This window comes from Mustela nigripes, chromosome 8, assembly GCF_022355385.1.
Source record: "Mustela nigripes isolate SB6536 chromosome 8, MUSNIG.SB6536, whole genome shotgun sequence".
In the NCBI taxonomy this organism is placed as follows: domain Eukaryota; kingdom Metazoa; phylum Chordata; class Mammalia; order Carnivora; family Mustelidae; genus Mustela; species Mustela nigripes.
Window position 1 is genome coordinate 7,213,104 of NC_081564.1, and position 19,698 is coordinate 7,232,801.

The 19,698-nt window shown below is 45.9% G+C and overlaps 1 protein-coding gene across 1 annotated transcript in view; it reads right to left on the reverse strand.

The window, feature by feature from the left end:
• Window positions 1–19,698, reverse strand: part of TMEM120B (transmembrane protein 120B) — a 42,895-nt gene that overhangs the window by 19,215 nt on the left and 3,982 nt on the right. The window contains exons 2-3 of the mRNA XM_059408355.1: window positions 4,208–4,326; window positions 3,237–3,353 (exon numbers count right to left, since the gene is read on the reverse strand). Of these exons, the coding sequence (XP_059264338.1) occupies window positions 3,237–3,353; window positions 4,208–4,326 (236 nt within the window). The remainder of the gene's footprint in view (window positions 1–3,236; window positions 3,354–4,207; window positions 4,327–19,698) is intronic.

Sequence of the window (19,698 nt, forward strand, 5' to 3'; positions counted from 1 at the left end):
ACCCCTCATGGAATTCCACCCCTGAGGATCAAAAGTTGCATCCTCTTCAGACTGAGCCCACCTGGCTGTAACATCACCCTTTTCATGCATACAACTTCACGGTTTCCAGTATATTCACAACATTGTACAGCAACATCACCATGACTTAATTCTATACCATTTTTTAAAAAGATTTATTTATTTATTTGACAGACAGAGATCACAAGTAGGCAAAGAGGCAGGTAGAGAGAGACGGAGAAGCAGGCTCCCTGCCGAGCGGAGAGCCCGATGCAGAACTTGATCCCAGGACCCTGGGATCGTTACCTGAGCCGAAGGCAGAGGTTTAACCCACGGAGCCACCCAGGCGCCCCAATTCTAGACCATTTTCGTCATCCCGAAAAAAAGCCCATACCCATCAGCAGTCTCTCCCTTTCCACCCTCCCACAGCACCTGGCAACCACTATCTATTGCACATGTATGGATTTGCCTATTCTGGACATTTCACTTATAAAAGACTCTTGTGGGTGCCTGGGTGGCTCAGTGGATTAAGCCACTGCCTTCAGCTCAGGTCATGATCTCAGGGTCCTGGGATCGAGCCCCACATTGGGCTCTCTGCTCAGCGGGGAGCCTGCTTCCCTCTCTTTCTCTCTGCCTGCCTCTCTGCCTACCTGTGATCTCTATCTGTAAAATAAATAAATAAAATATTTTAAAAAAAAAGACTCTTGCAACATGGGACCTTTTGTATCTGGATTCTTTGCTGTCGACCTTCTTATATATGTCTATTGGAGGTCAGAAGCACTTATTTCCATTGGCTATGCAGACAGGAGTGAAATTTCTAGATTATAGAATAAGTGTGTTTTTGGCTTCCCCAGGAAACAGCAAACTTTTTTTTCTAAAAGGTGTCCGCTTGCCCTCCGCTCCCTGGAGATGTGACGGTGAGAGCCAGCTTTGGCCGCGTAGGTGAGGACAACTCCCTGAAGGGTGGTGAACCAGCGAGCTGGAGATGGAAGCACCGAGTCCCTAGATGACCCCATGAGCCCGCCACTCTTGGTCCCCTCAGCTCTGGACTGCTGTGTGTGAGAAGAGAAACTTCCCCCTTGTTTGAGCCCCCGTATCATTGGGCTTTTGTTACAACAGCCTGTACTCTAATGGCACCAATAAAGATGCAAGTAAAGAGTTACAAAATCTCAGGGGAGGAAGGGTTTAATTCTACAGAGGGAGGAGGGGTCTTTGGAAAGGCTTCACCAAGTCGGTAACATTTGAACTGGGCTTTGAAGGGCGAGTAGAAGGCGGAGAGGAGAAAAGTCTTCTTTCTAGCTCTGAATAAATTTGAGGGGCATTTCTGGTCTGAGGTAACTGGAACAGAGATGTAAAAAGAACATCAATCCCCCCCTTCCCGCCTAGAGATACAGGCCCTACTTCCTGAAAGAGCAGTGCCATTTCCCTTCGGAGAATCTCTTTTCCCCCTCCAGGTCCCGGGGTAAAGCATATGACAGAGCCTTAGCCAACCAAAGCACTGCATCCTCCTGATTGGGTCAATGATGGTCATGTGACACAATGGTCTCAGGCCAATGAGACTCAGTCCTGGGACTTTTCCCAGAACTACAAAGAAACAAAGAGGCTTTCTCTGCTGGAATTGCTAAGCTGGCAGAATGCAAACCCAGAGCGCCTGGGGCCAGCTTGTAGAGAAAGTCTCCTTAAAAGCAAGACACACAAGGCAAAGGGAATAAAAGGAAAGCTCATGGAGAGACAGAGCCTAACAGTATCATTTGAGCATCAGGATCCAGCCAGACCTGCAGCCACCTCTGCACCTTGAGGTTACATGAGCCAATAAATTGCCCATTTTTTTGTAAGCACTCTGAGTTGGGCTTTCTGTCATTTGTAATCCAAAGATTTCCAACTGTCGCAAAATACGCAGAGGACTGAGGAGGCTGGAGCTGGGAACGTGGACCTGGGCCACTCTGTAAAAAAGGGTCATGGGAGGGGCGCCTGAGTGGCTCAGTGGGTTAAAGCCTCTGCCTCTGCTCAGGTCATGATCTCAGGGTCCTGGGATCAAGCCCCACATCGGGCTCTCTGCTCAGTGGGGAGCCTGTTTCCTTCCCACCCAACTCAGGGAGGATTTCCTGTGGCAAAAGAGGAGAAGCCAAGAGGAATGGCTTCAAGTGTAAAAGAACTAGTAAGCCTCCTGACCAGGGGCTCTGATTCAGCACTTAGGCAAAACAGGGAGAAAGGGCCACAGGGAAGGGATGGGAGTGCACTTAGCAGCCCACCTCAGGTTCTGATACAACACCGTCCGATCTCACTTTGGAACAGGTGGCAGTCATGTCACCTGAAATGGACTTCTCCAAAGGAGGAAGAGTGTTCACATCTAAACCTGGGCTGAGCCGCCTGAGCAGAACACCCCCCTAATGTCTTTGTACCTTGTAGAACTTGGGTACCTGGGTCTGACTCACCAAGCTGTAGACAATACAAGAGCTCCCAGCATAAGGCTAGGCATACAGCAGGCACTCAATACATGTTTGTTCTCAAAGGAAAAAAAAAGAAAAAAGAGAGAGAGAGACCAACAAGCACACCCTTAAGTGCAGAGAACTGATGGTTACCAGAGGGGAGGGGGCTTGGGAGGGGTGAACTAGGTGACGGGGATGACGGAGTGCCCTTGTTGAGATGAGCACTGGGTGACATATGGAAGTCTTGAATCACTCTGTGGTACACCTGAAACTAACACGATACTGTTTGTTAACTATCCTGGAATTTAAAATAAAAATAAAACCCATGGGGGCGCCTGGGTGGCTCAGTGGGTTAAGCCTCTGCCTTTGGCTCAGGTCATGATCTCTGGGATCAAGCCCCAAATTGGGCTCTCTGCTAAGCAGGGAGCCTGCTTCCCCCTCTCTCTCTGCCTGCCTCTCTGCCTACTTGTGATCTCTGTCTCTGTCAAATAAATAAGTAAAATCTTTAAAATAAAATAAAATAAATGTTTGTTCTTTGGGAGAAAACACCTTTCCTCTTCACCTCGGGTGAGACCAGGCATGCAGCCGGTGCCGGAAACCAGATCTTGTATGCGGTTCCTCACAAAAGGTCTCCTGAGATCCCCTCCTGTTCCAGGGAGGAATGCATGAGGAAGCCTCCTTCTCTTTCCTGCCCTTGCTTCCTCAACCTCAAGCCTCAAGCCCTAGCAGGGAGATGGGAGTCACCAAACCAGGTACGCTAGGCCTGGGCATCTGCCCGCAGCAGGGGTCCAATAAGCTCCCAGCTCCTACCCATTCTTCTTGGGCAGGTAGGCCTCCATGTCGAAGAAGACGTTCTGCCGTTCCTTGATGTTGGCACTCATCTGCTGAATGAGCTCTGCCTCCTCCCGGCTGGCATGCTTCCTGTACCTGTTCGGTCAGAGATGTGGGCACAGGAGAAGCAGGGGTGTTACTCAGACTGGAGGAAGATGTGGGAGCCCTGGGCACTGCCCTGCCATCTTTCTATCCCGATGCTTCTTACAACCTCAATCAGTCTCCTTGCCTGCCTGGGGATCACAGCACCCATTGGACTCCTTCACCTGTGGGGGAATGAAAGCACTTTCCAAACCATGAAGACATGAGGACTGGGAGGTGAACATATGATCCTGGTCTCAAGAACCGAACTAAGTCATGAGCTTAAGTATTTCCCCCCGGGGATCCCAGACTTCCTACCACCTACACCAAAGACCTACAGCAGCTTCCTCCAGGAAACTAGCTCTCATCCTCTTTCCCCCTCCATATGGTTCCAGTAAGGCTCTTCTGTCCCCCAGGCCCATGAACTGAGCACATGACCCAGTACTGCCTAACCAGAGTCTCAGTGATTGGTTTACAAATGAACACGTGACCAATTCCAGCCAATTAGGATCACACCCAGAACTTTTACTGAAAAACAAGTTATTCTCCTGGGGTAACCCAACCAAGAGGAAGGAAGGCTGGAGACTTATATCTGGAAGATATAAGTTGGGCACTGCTGGAGGCCACCTGGGTGACCATAAGGGGGCAGTCAGCCTGAGCAAGAAGCCAATCTAGAGGAAGGCAGGATTTAGAAAGGGGGGAAAAAACAAACAGATTCCTAAAAACATCTTTCGACCCCAGGATCCAGTGATCCAGTGATGTCTGAAGCTACTCCTGGTTTTTTTCCATTAAAATTTCCATTCTCTGCTTCAGCCAGCTTTGAGCTGGGTTTCTGTCCCATAAAACCCGAGGAGCTCAGCCTCGCCTACCTCTGGAGTGTGTGCTTCAAGTCCTTCAGGCGCGTCTTCTGCTTGTTGATGGAGCCACTACACAAAGTCTGGAGCGAGGTCAGCTCCTCCAGCTTCTGCTTGTAGATCCTGTGGGTCTCCTGAGGGATGGAGGGGCCCGAGCAGAGTGTATGGGAGTGTAAGTGGGTGGTTTTGCACAATCGGACATGACCGTGGAAGTAGGTTTGAGAGCTAAGATGATACAACTACTACGATCAGAGAGGTGGCTTAGACAACTAGGATGGGAATTGGGGAATGCAGCACGGCACAGCACTTCTGTAAGGAACTCGTGGTTTTTTCCTACCCCCGTAGGAAATAATAGCAACAGCAGCCAACTATGCCTCTGAGAAGCAAACTCTTGTCAACCTCTACTTGGTCCAGGAGTCAAGAGTCTCCGCATCAACAGCAGTCATGTGATCCAGGCCTGGCCAATCAGTATCCTCCAATGCCCTAGCCACTGATTGGTTCAGAGGCAGCAGACACATGGCTCAAGCTGGGCCAATGAGAGGCAGCCCTGGGACTCTGGTTTAGAAGTATTGGTTTAGAAACACCCTCCTTCTTCTGGGTTTGCTAATCTGGGAGAAAGTACACCCGGGGCTGCTGAGCCAATGAAGCCAAACAGGAAAACAGAATTGCAATGCAGTTCGAGACAGAATTCTCACCATCAACTGAGCCCTCAGATCTAACCAGGTCTGAAATGTAATGCTCTTGATGATATGACGCAGAGACTCCTTTTCACTTAGGCCAGTCTGAGTTGGGTTTCTGATCCTGGCAATGAAGAGAGCTTTTGCTAAGCCAAATAAGAAAAGGACACACCTCTTCCCTTAGAGCCAGCCCTCCCTACCCCAGGCTCAGGAAATAACCACTCAGGACCGCAAGGCCTGGGGAAATACAAGAGACTTCACCTCAAGGCAAGGGGAATGAACACATTAACTTCTCAATCTTGCTGCCCCAGCACAACTCCCCCAACATTCCGCCATATGCTCAGAAACAAGCCCTTCCCCCCAGTGTTCTGATAATCTAAGACAAGCACCAACAATTTGGAGGAAACAATATGAGGGACAGGGACCATGAAATTAAAAACAATAACCCAAGGAACATATTTAAAGTGTCTGTTTTCTTGGGTGGGGAGAAATGTATTTACCAAGGGAGAGAAAAAGGGGGTAGTCAAAGGATGAGGCCAGAGCCTAAACGGGGTCTCCAGATACCTGCCAAGCGGGGTCTCTAGATAGGACAGTCAAGACAGAAAATAAAAAATGAAGGCAATGAAGTGAACACGTAACAATTAGGAGCAACATCAAAGAACACTGTGAGCAAGTCTCCCCTGAACCCGATGTGAGAGAGCCTGTCCCCTGAATTCACACAGCACCCTCAGTCTCTCCTTCCTGGGTCCCCGGAGAGGAAAATCATGTCTTTTACATAACTTTCTCTTTTTATTTATTTATTTATTTTAAAGATTTTTATTTATTTGACAGACAGATCACAAGTAGGCAGAGAGGCAGGCAGAGAGAGACAGGAGGAAGCAGGCTCCCCACTGAGCAGAGGGCCCAACGCGGGGCTCGATCCTAGGACCCCGAGATCATGACCTGAGCTGAAGGAAGAGGCTTCACCCCACTGAGCCACCCAGGCACCCCTGACTTTCTCTTTTTAAATACTTTCAACCTTCTTGCTAAAGAATTCGAATTCAAATTCTTGCTAAAGAATTGTAGGAATACAAAGAACCTCCCCCCTACCCTTCACCCGGATTCACGAACTGTTGGCGTTAGGCCATACATACTTGCTTTATCGTGTGTGTGTGTTTTCTTGGTCTATATCAGGCAACAGTGAACTACAATCCACAGGCCAGATCTCCAGCCACCAGACTTTGCATGCAGTAAGCTAGGAATGGTTTTTGCCTGGTTGGGGGGAAAAAAATCAAAAGAATATTTCAGGACGCATGAGAAGTCCACGAAGTTGAAATTTCGGAATCCGTAAATAAACTTCATTGGAGCACAGCCACACCCGCTCGTCTGCGTATGGCCGAGGATATGCAGCTCAGCGAGTAGCTGTGACATAGACCATATGGCCCGCCAAAATCTAGGATCCTCATTACCTAGCCTTTCTGCCAAAAAAAAAGTTTGCCTACTCCTTCCTAAACCGTTGGTCGTAGACAACATGCTTCTTTACTCTTAAACACTTCACAGCACCCATTTCCTAAGAATGTGGCATTCTCGGGGTTCCTGGGTGGCTCCGTTGGTGACGCATCTGCCTTAGGCTCAGGTCATGATCCTGGGGTCCTGGGAATGAGCTACCAGTTGGGCTCCCAGCCGCTCCCTCTCCCTCTGATGCTCTATCCACTCCTGCTCACTCTCTCTCTCTCTCATATTAAATAAAATCTTGACAAAAACAAAAACAAAACCCTCAACATTCTCTCATATATCCATAGTACAATGATCAAATCATCGCATCTCTTTCGGTTCCTTTAATAGTTCCTCAACTTTGCTTTTTTTTTTTTTTTTTAAGATTTTAGTTATTTATTTGACAGAGACAGACACAGCAAGAGAGGGAACACAAGCAGGGGGAGAAGGAGAGGGAGAAGCAGGCTTCCCGCTGAGCAGGGAACCTGATGCGGGGCTCAATCCCAGAATCCTGGGATCATGACCTGAGCTGAAAGCAGACACTTAATGACTGAGCCACCCAGGCACCCCTCAACTTTGTCTTTCATGACATGGACTTTTTTTTTTTTTAACTTGACACAGAGAGAGAGATCACAAGTAGGCAGAGAGGCAGGCAGAGAGAGAGAGAGAGAGTGGAGGAAGCAGACTCCCTGCCAAGCAGGGAGCCCGATTCGGGGCTTGATCCCAGGACCCTGAGACCATAACCTGAGCCGAAGGCAGAGGCTTAACCCTTTGGCTTAACCCAGGCACCCCATGACATGGACATTTTTAAAGGGTTCAGTCCAGTTGTTCGGAAGAATGTCCCTCCATTTGGATTTGTCAGATATTTCCTTGTGAGCCAATTTTGGTTATGCTTTTGGGACAGAAATACCATTAAAGTGATGCTGTGCCCTCCGTTTCTCCTATCAGGAGGGACAGTGTCTGTGATGCTAACTTTGATTGCATGCTGCCCACTGCGTTCTCCATTCACAGTGACCAGCTTCCTATCTGTAATTAACAAGCACTCTGGAGAGTGGGAGGCTGTGATTTACTCCCTTTTGAATTCTGGGGCCCTCTACGCTCAACTAATCTGCTAGTAATAAAGGAAACCCTCCAGAAAGGGACAGGAATGAATGAATGAATGAATATGAATAAATAAATAAATAAATAAATAAATAAATAAATAAATAAAGGAAACCCTCCAGAAAGGGACAGGAAGGATGGGGGCAGAGAGATCCCAAGTATGAGGCCTTGAGAAGGTGGGGCCTCTGACTCCGGAGTCCTCCGCAACAGCAGCTGAGGCTCCTGGAAGATAAAGGGCTCCGCTAACTCCCGGCACTCTGTGGGGTGGGGTTCCCACCACGGAAAGATAAGACCAAGACTGCAACATCAGGCAGCCAGATGCTCACCAGGCTCTCCTGGGTTTAAATTAATATTTAATTTCTTAAGTAAAACATGAAGACATTATCCTTGTTAAAAATTAAAACACTACCGCTATGCCTACAGTCGGCTATGAATATCCCACATTCCGTCTTCCCCCCTTTCTCCAGAGGTAACTACTGGTACCACTTTCTTCTGTCTATGTATTCTTCCAGACTGTAGCCTGGCATTTCTACGTTCTATATAGACCTATTCCTATATATATGCACATAAATATATATACATACATATGAGAGATGCACACTGTTGCAAAACCAAATTGTTCCTAATGCTTATTACTTCCTTTAGTAACAGGACCCCACTGAGTAGTAGCTGGGCACATGGCTGTCCAGTAACAGACATTTCTCAGCCTCTCCTGCAGCTACGTGTAGCAGCAGGATGATGAGCTAGCCACAGGGAGGTAGGTAGGTGTGACGTGTGTAATGTCTGAACCACACCTTTATAAGGAGCTGCTGGTCCTCCGCTGTCCCTTTCCCTAGGGATAGGGCGACAACAGGTGCAGTTAGTTACCTTGAAACCAGAGATGGAAGCCTCGTAATGTCAATGGCAAAGCCCACTGTCCCTTCCTCAGCCAAGCCAAGCTCATGTGACCGAGCTTTGCGCCTGTGACGGTGTTAAAACATGATCGACCATCCTTTAGCAGGCCTCTCGTAGAGGTGGGATCTCTGTTCCCTCCTCTTAAATAGAGACAGGCTTGTGGCTGGTGTGACCAATAAAATATGGCAAGAGCAACACTACAGGCTCTGAGAAAAAAAGTCGTGAAGCCCATGTGGCTTCTGCCTTATTGCTGGAACACTACCTTTAGAGCAAACAGTCCAACTACCCTGAGGCCACCATGTTGTATGGAAATCCTAGCCACACAGAGAAGTCACACGTAGGCACTCTGACCAACAGTCCCAAATGATATGAACATTCTCGTCATTGCAGATCAGACATCTAGGTGTGTGGGTAAAGAACCACCAGATGATTCCAGCCACAGCCAAGTAAGCTACTCCCGTCCATTCAGTCTTCCCAGCTAAGATCTCCGACATCACAGAGCATAGTCAAGACATTCTCCTCATGCCCTGTCTAAACTCCCGACCCAGAGACTCCATGAGCAAAATGTAATCATTGTTGTTTCATACATATGAACACACATAACTGAAAATCATTTACCCTGGACCACACCTCCCTTTGGACTGTTACATGAGGAAGATGCTATCTCATTTAAGCCTTTTTTTTTTTTTTAATTTGGGGATATCTTTGTTATAGCAGCTTAGCTTATATCTTAGCACATACTTTTGATTTTTTTTTAAATTTTATTTATTTGACAGACAGAGATCACAAATAGGTAGAGAGGCAGGCAGAGAGAGAGAGAGAGGAGGAAGCAGGCTCCCGCTGAGCAGAGAGCCCGATGTGGGACTCGATCCCAGAACCCTGAGATCATGACCTGAGCTGAAGGCAGAGGCTTAACCCACTGAGCCACCCAGGTGCCCCATACTTTTGATTTTTAAAAATATATTAACGGGGGGCACCTGGATGGCTCAGTGGGTTGAAGCCTCTGCCTTTGGCTCAGATCATGATCCCAGGGTCCTGGGATTGAGCCCCGCATCTGACTCTCTGCTCAGTTGGGGAGCCTGCTTCCCTTCCTCTCTCTCTCTCTGCCTGCCTCTCTGCATACTTGTGATCTCTGTCAAATAAATAAATACAATCTTAAAAAATATATATATATATATACACACACACACACACACACATACATACATACAGTATCAGGGGCACCTGGGTAGCTCGGTCGTTAAGCATCTGCCTTCAGTTCAGGTCATAGTCCCAGGGTCCTGGGATCGAGCCCCGCATCGGGCTCCCTGCTCAGTGGGAAGCCTGCTTCTCCCTCTCCCCACCCCCACTTGTGTTCCCTCTCTCGCTGTTTCTCTGTCAAATAAATAAATAAAATCTTTAAAAATATAAATATATATAAACAATATCAGAATATGGACATGATTCCACATGTTTCTTTTTATCGTTCAACAATATGTCCTGAAGATCTACCAACATGAGAATGTAGAGATGTACTTCAATCTTTTTAGTGCTAGGCAATATTTCATGCTATGAACATACTACCGTTTGCGGAGCCGTTCTAATGCTGAAACATTTATTTAGGTTGTTTCCAGTCTCTGCCTGTAACCAACAATGCAACATTGACTAATAGCCTTGCACTGCCTCCCTGGGCACACACACAAGCATCTCTCTAGGGAAGAGAAGAAGGATCACTGGGTCAGAGTGTACAGCCTTGTTTTTAGTTTTAATAGATCTTGGCAAACTGCCCACAGAGTGGCTGTACCAATTTACACTCCTACCCACAGCTTATGACAATTGTCAACACCTCACCAGCACTAAGTGACATCAACTTTTCTACAGGCACTTCTCTAATCTGCTGGTGATACTTTCTGCTCAATCCTAAGGCATCAGACTGGGTGGGGATAGGAAGTCCATGAGCCTTGCCACTATTTTGTCCCCTGCATATGGAGTCACTCCTGATCCCCTTTGGTTCTTTCTCTCTGCCATTAGCTAGAGCCACTCCCCAGGGGAGATCCTGTATTGGAGACCATACATCTGGGACCAATCTTGTCTTCAGTTCCAGACTCAAGATTTGTCAGTTAGGAGGAGGACAATGTGGGGTTGGGTTGGGGGAGTCAGAAACAGGGCCCTCAACGTAACATACTCTCCACTCCCGGGGCATTCCTTGCCCACACCCAGACTCTGTGGATTCCATCTCGTACCAGTCCCACAAGCAGTAGGAAAGGTTATCAATTATTTCTTGGATCCTAACTTTTCTTCAGACAGCTGCTTCCTATTCTCACTCTTTAACTGTGGTAAAATACATATGAAATTTACCGTTTTAATAATTTAAAATTTCTAAATTTTTTCTGATTTTAATAAAATACATATAATATTAGCATCTTAATAATTTTAAAAAATATTTTATTTATTTATTTGACAGACAGAGACCACAAGTAGGCAGAGAGGCAGGCAGAGAAAGAAGGGGAAACAGGCTCCCTGCTCAGTAGAGAGCCCAATGTGGGGCTCGATCCCAGGACCCTGAGATCATGACTGAGCCGAAGACAGAGGCTTAATCCACTGAGCCACCCAGATGCCCCAGCATGTTAATAATTTTAAGTGTAGGGGCACCTGGGTGGCTCAGTCAGTTAAGCGGCTGCCTTTGGCTCTGGTCATGATCTCAGGGTCCTGGGATCAAGCCCCAAATAGGGGTCCCTGTTCAGCAGTGAATCTGCTTCTTCCTCTGCCCCTCCCACTCATGGTCTCTCTCTTTCTCTCCATCTCTCTCAAATAAACAAAATCTTTAAAAATAATAATAATTTTAAGTGTACAATTAGGTGGTATTAGATGTGTTCACATCACTGTGAAACCATCGCCACCATCCATCTCTAGAACTTGTTCATCATCGCAACTGAAACTCCAAATCCATTAAATAATAACTCCATTTTCTATTTCCCCAGCCCCTGGAAACCACCATCCTACTTTGTCTCTGAATTTGACCCTCCAGATACTCCATATACGTAGAACCATAGATAATGTTTTTTTTTTTTTTAAACCCAACAGAAGAGAATATAGTTTAATTGAATCATACAACATGTGAACCCTTCTAGTTCTTCATAATCTATGTCTGACTTCTCAGAAATATTTTGGGTGGGTGGAACTAGAGGGTATTATGCTAAGCGAAATAAGTCAATCAGAGAAAGACAATTATCATAGGATCTCTCTGATATGAGGAATTTGAGAGGCAGGGTGGTGGAGTTGTGGGGGGTCGGGAGGGAGAAAAATGAAACAAGATGGGATCGGGAGGGAGACAAAGCATAGGAGACTCTTAGTCTCACAAAACAAACTGAGGGCTGCAGGAGGTGGGGAGTAGGGAGTGGGTGGTTGGGTTATGGACACTGGGGAGGGAATGTGCTATGGTGAGTGCTGTGAAGTGTGTAAGCCTGATGATTCACAGACCTGTACCCCTGGGGCTAATAATACATTATATGTTAATAAATAAATAATAAAATAAAATAAAGAAAAAATAAAAATAAAATTTTTTAAAAATACATATTTTGGGGAAAATGCAGAGAGCTTTTGGGGGGAGTGAGGGGAGATAAGTGACCACATTTTTTTTTTTAATTCCAATCAGTTAACATACAATGTTATATTAGTTTCAGGTGTACAATATAGTGATTCAACCCTTCCATACATCACCCGAAGCTCATCACAAGTGCCCTCCTCAATTGCCATCACCTATTTAACCCATCTCCCCACTCCCTTCTCCTCTGGTAACGATCAGTTTGTTCTCTATAATTAAGTTTGTTTCTTGATTTGCCTCTTTTTTCCCCTTTGCTTGTTTTGTTTCTTAAATTCCACATATGAGTGAAATCACATGGTATTTGTCTTTCTCTGACTTATTTCGCTTAGCATAATACCCTCTAGCTCCATCTACGTTGCTCCAAATGCCAAGATTTCATTCTCTTTTATGACTGAATCATATTCCATTATACACACACACACACACATACACATACATACATACCCCACCTTCTTTATCCATTCATCATTTGATGGACATTTGGGCTGCTTCCGTATCTCGGCTGTTGTGAATAATGTTAGTATTAACATTTGGGTGTATAAGTATCTGTTTGGAGTCCCTGCTCTCAGTTCTCTTGGGTATAAAACCAGAAGTGGATTGCTACATCAAATAGTAATTCCACATTTAATATTTTTTTTAGGAACCACCATACCATTTTCCACAGCAACTGCACCATTTTACAACAGCTCTCTCTCTCTCTCTCTTTTTTTTAAAGATTTATTTATTTATTTGACAGACACACAGCGAGAGAGGGAACACAAGCAGGGGGAGTGGGAGAGGGAGAAGCAGGCTTCCCACAGAGCAGAGAGTCTCCAATGCAGGGCTCCATCTCAGGACGCCAGGATCATGACCCGAGCCAAAGGCAGACTCTGAACAACTAAGCCACCCAGTCCTCCTCAACTGCTGTCTCTTAATGCACTGTCCGTGGGGTGGGGAATACAATTCTTGCCCGCCCTCGGAATCCCCGGCTATCCTCTGCACATGAGCGTGTCTCCAGAAGACCCTCAAACCTGTGTTTTGAAATGCTTCTTCCAGGAGCAGGAAGAGCCACACCGCAGCAATCTAGCCCTGGCTTTCATCCAGTCGGCCTTGAACCTGTAGCCTCAAATGGAATTGGTCACCATATGGAAGCCTTCTATTGTTTCTGCCAGCTAGGCAGCTATTCCCCTTCTGGTTAATGTCTCCACAGTTTCTTTGGAAACCCAGCCCTCCCCATGTTCAGTTATTGAAATCTGGCTAGGAATGGGGTTGAACTTGCCCCAGGTTCCAGGGCATGTGATCTGGGCCTGGCCAATCAGAATATCAGCCTCAGGACCCAATTGGCTGATTCAGGGACAGGCATTCAAAACCCACAAATCTTAGCTGGGGTGGGGGTGGGGGTAGCTTCTACCAGAACTGCTTAAAAAAAGCGGTTCTTTTTCCACTAGTCTGAAGGAGGAAGAGCTTGTGTGAGCCCAGAGCTAATGGAGCTGTCTTGCTTGAACATGAATCCAAATGACGGGAAAACGGGGCAGAGGGGCAGATGAAGGCTGAGCCCAGGTGGCTCCATTTGAGCCCCTGGATCAACTCGTACCTGCAGCTGGTGCGCCTCTGACTTCCCAACTACATCAATAAAGCAATGCTGTTTTATTCTGATTGGTTTTGCCAGTTTGGATTGAATGTCTTTATTTCAAAGGCAAGTGTCAGAATCTAGATTAAAATGCCAAAGCTCAGAGTTCTCCTTCTAGGCAAAGTTAGCCACACAAAATAAGAAGAGAAGCCACAAATCTTGGACTCATTATTACCAAACTCTGGCCCTGGGTGCTATCATCCTAAAGACACCAAAAACAAGGACTTGGAGCCTCGTCAAACGAATCCTTCACCAAGCCAGTAACTAAGCAGACACCTAAAAATGTAGATCTTTGAACAATCAAACTGGGTGTTTTTTCTACAAACCAAAAACCTTAGCCATCATTTTTTAACAATTTTGAGGTGTAATTCACATATATTTTCTGTGTAATTCACTCATTTTCTTAAAAAGATTTTATTTATTTATTTGACAGACAGGGATCACAAGTAGGCAGACAGGCAGGCAGAGAGAGAGGGGGAAGCAGGCTCCCTGCTGAGCAGAGAGCCCGGAAGCGTGGCTCGATCCCAGGACCCCGAGATCATGACCTGAGCCGAAGGCAGCGGCTTTAACACTGAGTCACCCAGGTGCCCCTAATTCACTAATTTTATGTGTACAATTCAGTGATGCTTATATATCTGCCAAGTTATGCAACTATTACCACATCATTTTAGGACATTACACCACCCAGTGAGATCCCTCGCGTCCATGACAGCGCTCCCTCCTCCCTCTGCTCCTCTCCCTCTGGCCCCTGGCAACCCCTACCCTACCTTCTGTCTCTACAGATTTGTCTTTTCTGAATAGTTCACATAAATGGAGTCACACAGTTTGTGTGTGGGGTCTGGCTTCTTTCACTCAGCAAAAACACTCCTGTTTCTGAGGTTTATTCATGTTGTAGCATACACAAGTGTTCCCGCTTTCTGAAAGTTTACGTGATGCCATTTTGCTTTTACGAAAGACCGCCATTAGTAGATCAATGGCTTTTTTTTATAGAAGTGAGAATCCTCCTTGGATCTCTTTTGGTTAGCAAAAACAGGTATTAATGGAGGTCTTTCAAAAAAGCAGTGGTGTAACTCGAACTTTCGGGAAGCAGGGGATACTCTTTGCTTTACGCCATTCTGGCTTATGAAAGGTTTCCCTGGAAGGTGGTACTTTCGGATAGTAGGGGGGAAGCATGTATTACTATGTTCTTATGGCTACTTAACAATAAAAATTTAGTATAGATGCATCACACTTCGTTAATACATTCACCTGTTATCGGGCATTCCAATTATTTCCACTTTTTGGCTATTATAAATAATACTTCCATGAATATGTACAAATCTTTGTTGTAGACATATTTTCATTTCTCTTGGGTAGATACCTAGGAATGGAATTGCTGTTCATATGGTAAATGTACATTGAACTTTTAAAGAAAATGACAAACTGCCAAACCACTATTTTAATTTCTAAACTTGGCAGCAGTGGATTGGAACACGGGAAACACCAAACATTGGGAGTCCGCTCTCTGCACACGGTGCAGGGAGTACCAGCTTATTAAATGTGATTGACTCCCACATCAAGTTGCTACCTCTAAAAATAACCCCCAGTGCTGGGGGCACCAAAGTAGACAAGCAGCTGCAAAAGAAAGAAAGAAAAAACTCCATTCGAGAGCACAAAGCAAAGCCCCCAGCCCCTAACTTGTCTAGTTCAAGGCCAAAGAAAAGAAACACACTTGACAGAATATCTAAGGAAGGAGCTTTAAGCAATTAAAAAAAAAAAAAGGATAATTATAAGCACTGCCAGTAAAGAATTAAATGCTAACTATATAAATTTAGTTAAAATCTCCAAAAGAGAAAAAAAGCATGGTTCACTACTCGACTCTGCAGTAAATAATATCTACATGGTCATAATCACATGTAAATGACGTTGAACCTATAGAACTGCCTTTCTTTTTTCTTTTCTTTTAGTTTTTATTTTAATATTTTATTTATTTGTTTGACAAAGAGAGAGAGAGAGAGATCACAAGTAGGCAGAGAAGCAGGCAGAGAGAGAGAGGGGAGGAAGCAGGCTCCCCACTGAGCCGAGAGCCCAACGCAGGGCCCGACGCCAGGACCCCGAGATCACGACCCGAGCCGAAGGCAGAGGCTCAACCCACTGAGCCACCCAGGTGCCCCCTTTTCTTTCAGTTTTATTTATTTAAGTAATCCCTGCACCCAACATGGAGCTCGAACTCGTGACCCAAGATCAAGAGTCACAGGCTCTTCCAACTGAGCCAGCCAGGCACCCCGGAGCTGTTTTTCTTTATTAGCGTTTTGGTACTGTTTGGTTACTTTTTGGCCTCCTGCTCATTGTATTGTGAAATATTCCAGGCATACAAAAAAGAAAATCATAAAATTGATAGAAAATAAACATCAGCACCCATATTCTCACTCTCAGTTTAACAAAGAGAGTTAAAGGCCCCCTAAGTATTCTTTTGAGATGGTGTATCTATCCTCTGCCCCCAAAGAGGGGAACCCATTTGCTGGTTATTTCTGTCCCCATGTTTGCCCCAGATCAATTCTTTCCCTCTGCCCAAGGAGGCTGACCCCTATGGACAGCATCTCCTGGATGCCGTTACCCTGCTTCCCACTTGAGATTGGCCCACGGGATGCATAGCAGGAAGACAGAAGCTGGGGTATTTGTTCCTCCTGCCTCCTCTGGTTTGCTGCAGCCTTCAACCATTGCAGTGCTGTCCTTCCCCAGCAACAAGCTTTGGCCAAACTCTGGTGATGCCCCCCTCCCTCTGCCCGTTTAGGAACAGGACTGGCCCCAGCTCTAGAGGCCTCACCCTTAAACTGCCACACTTCTGTAAATAGTCCCTCCTTTAAACTCCTTTGAGGGGTGCCTGGGTGGCTCAGTCGTTAAGCATCTGCCTTCGGCTCAAGTCATGATCCCAGAGTCCTGGGATCAAGCCCCACATCAGGCTCCCTGCTTGGTGGGAAGCCTGCTTCTCTGTCTCCCACTCCCCCTGCTTGTATTCCCTCTCTTGCTGGCTCGCTCTCTGTCAAATAAATAAATTTAAAAATCTAAAATTAAACAAAAACAAGAAAACTCCTTTGAGTGAGATCCTTCTGGAAGAGTCATTTGCTTCTCATCAGGGCCCTGCCTGATCTCCACTATACTGAATCTGGCCCATATCAGTCCCTTGTACTCCATAAGCATGTATCAGCAAGCAATACATAGTATCGGTTAGAATGTGTTTAACTTTATCACACATGTCATACTGTGTATATGTCTCTGCAACTTTCCACTCAATGTTGCTCTTCTTTTAAAAAACATTTATCCAGGTTGACACATGTAGCTCTAGTTTCCTCATTCTGCTCATCATACCTCATTCTAAGAATGCTCGGTGAAATTATCCATTTGGAAGAACATTAGGTTTCCAGTATTTAGCTGTTAAAAACAAGTGTTCTGAAAATTCCTGAACATCTCCACTTGAATATTTAACTTTGCAAATATGTATTACTTCTTTTTTTCTTTTTTTAAAGATTTTATTTATTTATTTCACAGACAGAGATCACAAGTAGGCAGAGAGGCAGGCAGAGAGAGAGGGGAAAGCAGGCTCCCCGCTGAGCAGAGAGCCCGATGTGGGGCTCAATCCCAGGACCCCGGGATCATGACCTGAGCCGAAGGCAGAGGCTTTAACCCACTGAACCACCCAGGTGCCCCAGATCTGTATTACTTCTAACTAAACATGTAGGATGGATCAAAAGAGAGGGAGAGAGAGAAGCGCTAACATTGGCTCTATGAGCTGGGATGCCGATACCTCCTTTCCTACACAGCTAATTACCATCCTTCTATACCACGCACAGAAGACACAAACAAGCAGGTTTCTGTTGGAGGCTTGGGCAATCTGCTGCCTCTCCTGTTCTCTGAGGCCCCAAGCTCTGCCCCGGTGGGAAGAGGAGGTTAATGACGCCAGGTCTCAGCATGGCTGTGGAAATCTGGAAATGCCTGCTTAACACAACTTGGCTACATCATAAGATCCAGAACCTGAGTCCACATTTACTGCAAGAATTGTCAGCAATGGAATCTCACAGCATTTTCAGACAGGGGTTCGGCCCAGAAGCATCGCAAAGTTGGTGGGCAACCCGGTAGGTTGCAACTGAGGCATGGCCACCAGCAAAATGTGGTGTCTGATAGCTGTGTTTCTATCAGAAGTTTTTTTTTTTTTTAAGATTTTATTTATTTATTTGATATAGAGAGATCACAAGTAGGTAGAGAGGCAGGCAGAGAGAGAGAGGGGGAAGCAGGCTCCCTGCTGAGCAGAGAGCCCGATATGGGACTCGATCCCAGGACCCTGAGATCGTGACCCGAGCAGAAGGCAGCAGCTTAACCCACTGGGCCACCCAGGCGCCCCATCAGAAGTTTTTGAGAGATTACATTTATATAGTTCTCCTTCCAAGGAATCAAGATCAAATGAAGATTTCTTGATGCTGAGTACACTTCACTAAGACTCATCACCATGAAAACACCACTAAGGACGGCAAGTTGACTTCACCAAAATGACATCAGTTCTGTATTGGAAAGAACTCTGAGTCATGGGCCAGGATTGATTGGTGATGCCTTACAGGAGCGGTAAGTGCAGGTATTAGACAGCGGTGTCAGACATTTGGGAGGCAAGATAACCTAACTCTTCATCCCAGAGTTGTCGCTTCTTAGGTAAGTCATATAAGTTCCTTGAAGTTTCCTCAGCTGTGAAGGGGTCCTGAGATGAGTTTTATGTAACAGGCCATATACTGGTTTACTTTTATAAAATCAGTTTTATTAATGTATAATGTACATACCAGTCCAACAATTTTCAGGTGTACAACTAAAGGAAATCTGGCAAATATATACAATTGTGTAAACGCCACCACAATCAGGACATACAACAAAGGTTCACAAACTGCTGGTTCACCATGCCCTTTGGGTCTCAGTACACTTCCCATAGTCTCCAGGCCAAATGATTGAGAAGTATTTATGTCCTAACAACTTAGTAGCCTTTGGGGGTGGGGGAGAAAAATACGCAGAAATGGACAGAAACATTTTTATTTCACTCTGAAATAACCAAAATTATTTACTAATGGAATGTGTGAGGCTATTGGGCTTGGCACAAATTCTCAGACCGTGGAATGAGATTGGACTCTGTCACCCCTCCTTTCTTTTTTCACACGAATTTTCACACAGTACTTGATTTTTTTTTAAGATTTTATTTATTTATTTGACAAAGATCACAAGTAGGCAGAGACAGAAAGGGGAAAGCAGGCTCCCTGCTGAGCAGAGAGCCTGATGCGGGACTCGATCCCAGGAACCCAAGATCATGACCTGAGCCAAAGGCAGAGGCTTAACCCACTGAGCCACCCAGGCGCCCCATACACCGTACTTGATTTTAATCACAGATGACTAAAAACCTAACTTTACAAAGATATGCCATCATCAGAAAAATGTGACCTAACGTGTAAGCGTGAACTACCCCAAGTTAGCAGTTTAAGCGTTGTAGGACAGATGTCACTGTGTTTCCCTTGAAAACTAAAAACATCCCATGGTGTCCCTGGGAGCTTAATGCAGGTCCTCGGGGGTGCCTTGACACAGTCTGGGAATGACAGACATAAACTACTTCTATGACCCCCCACAAAAGATGCCTGTCCAGCATCCGTCTCTCTTTTCTTACTACCAGTATTTTCATTTTCCTTTATAGGTCTATCTGGATCTCCCTCATTCTTCCTTCGTATGGTTTGTGTGGGACTCCTGTGGGAATTACCAAGGAAAAGTCGCTCTGTTTTGGCCAGATTTGCTGAGTTGGGAGATGTCAGCCGGGGGTGGCCAGTGCACCTCTTTGCCACAACATGAGAGAGACTGCCTGAGCATAAGGCTGATACAGAAGACACAGAGAGGGGGTGCCTGGGTGGCTATTTGGTTATGCGTCCAACCCTTCGCTTCAGTTAGGGTCACGATCTCGGGGTTGTGGGATCGAGCCCCACCTCGGGCTGTACCCTCAGCATGGAGTCTGCTTGTCCCTCTTCCTCTGTTCCTCCACACACTTGCGAATGCACACACATCTCCCTCTAAAATAAAAAAATAAATAAAATCTAAGAAAAAAAAGAAGAAGAAGAAGAAGAAACAGGGAGACACACACACACACACAGAGACATCATTGGAGCCCCTGGAC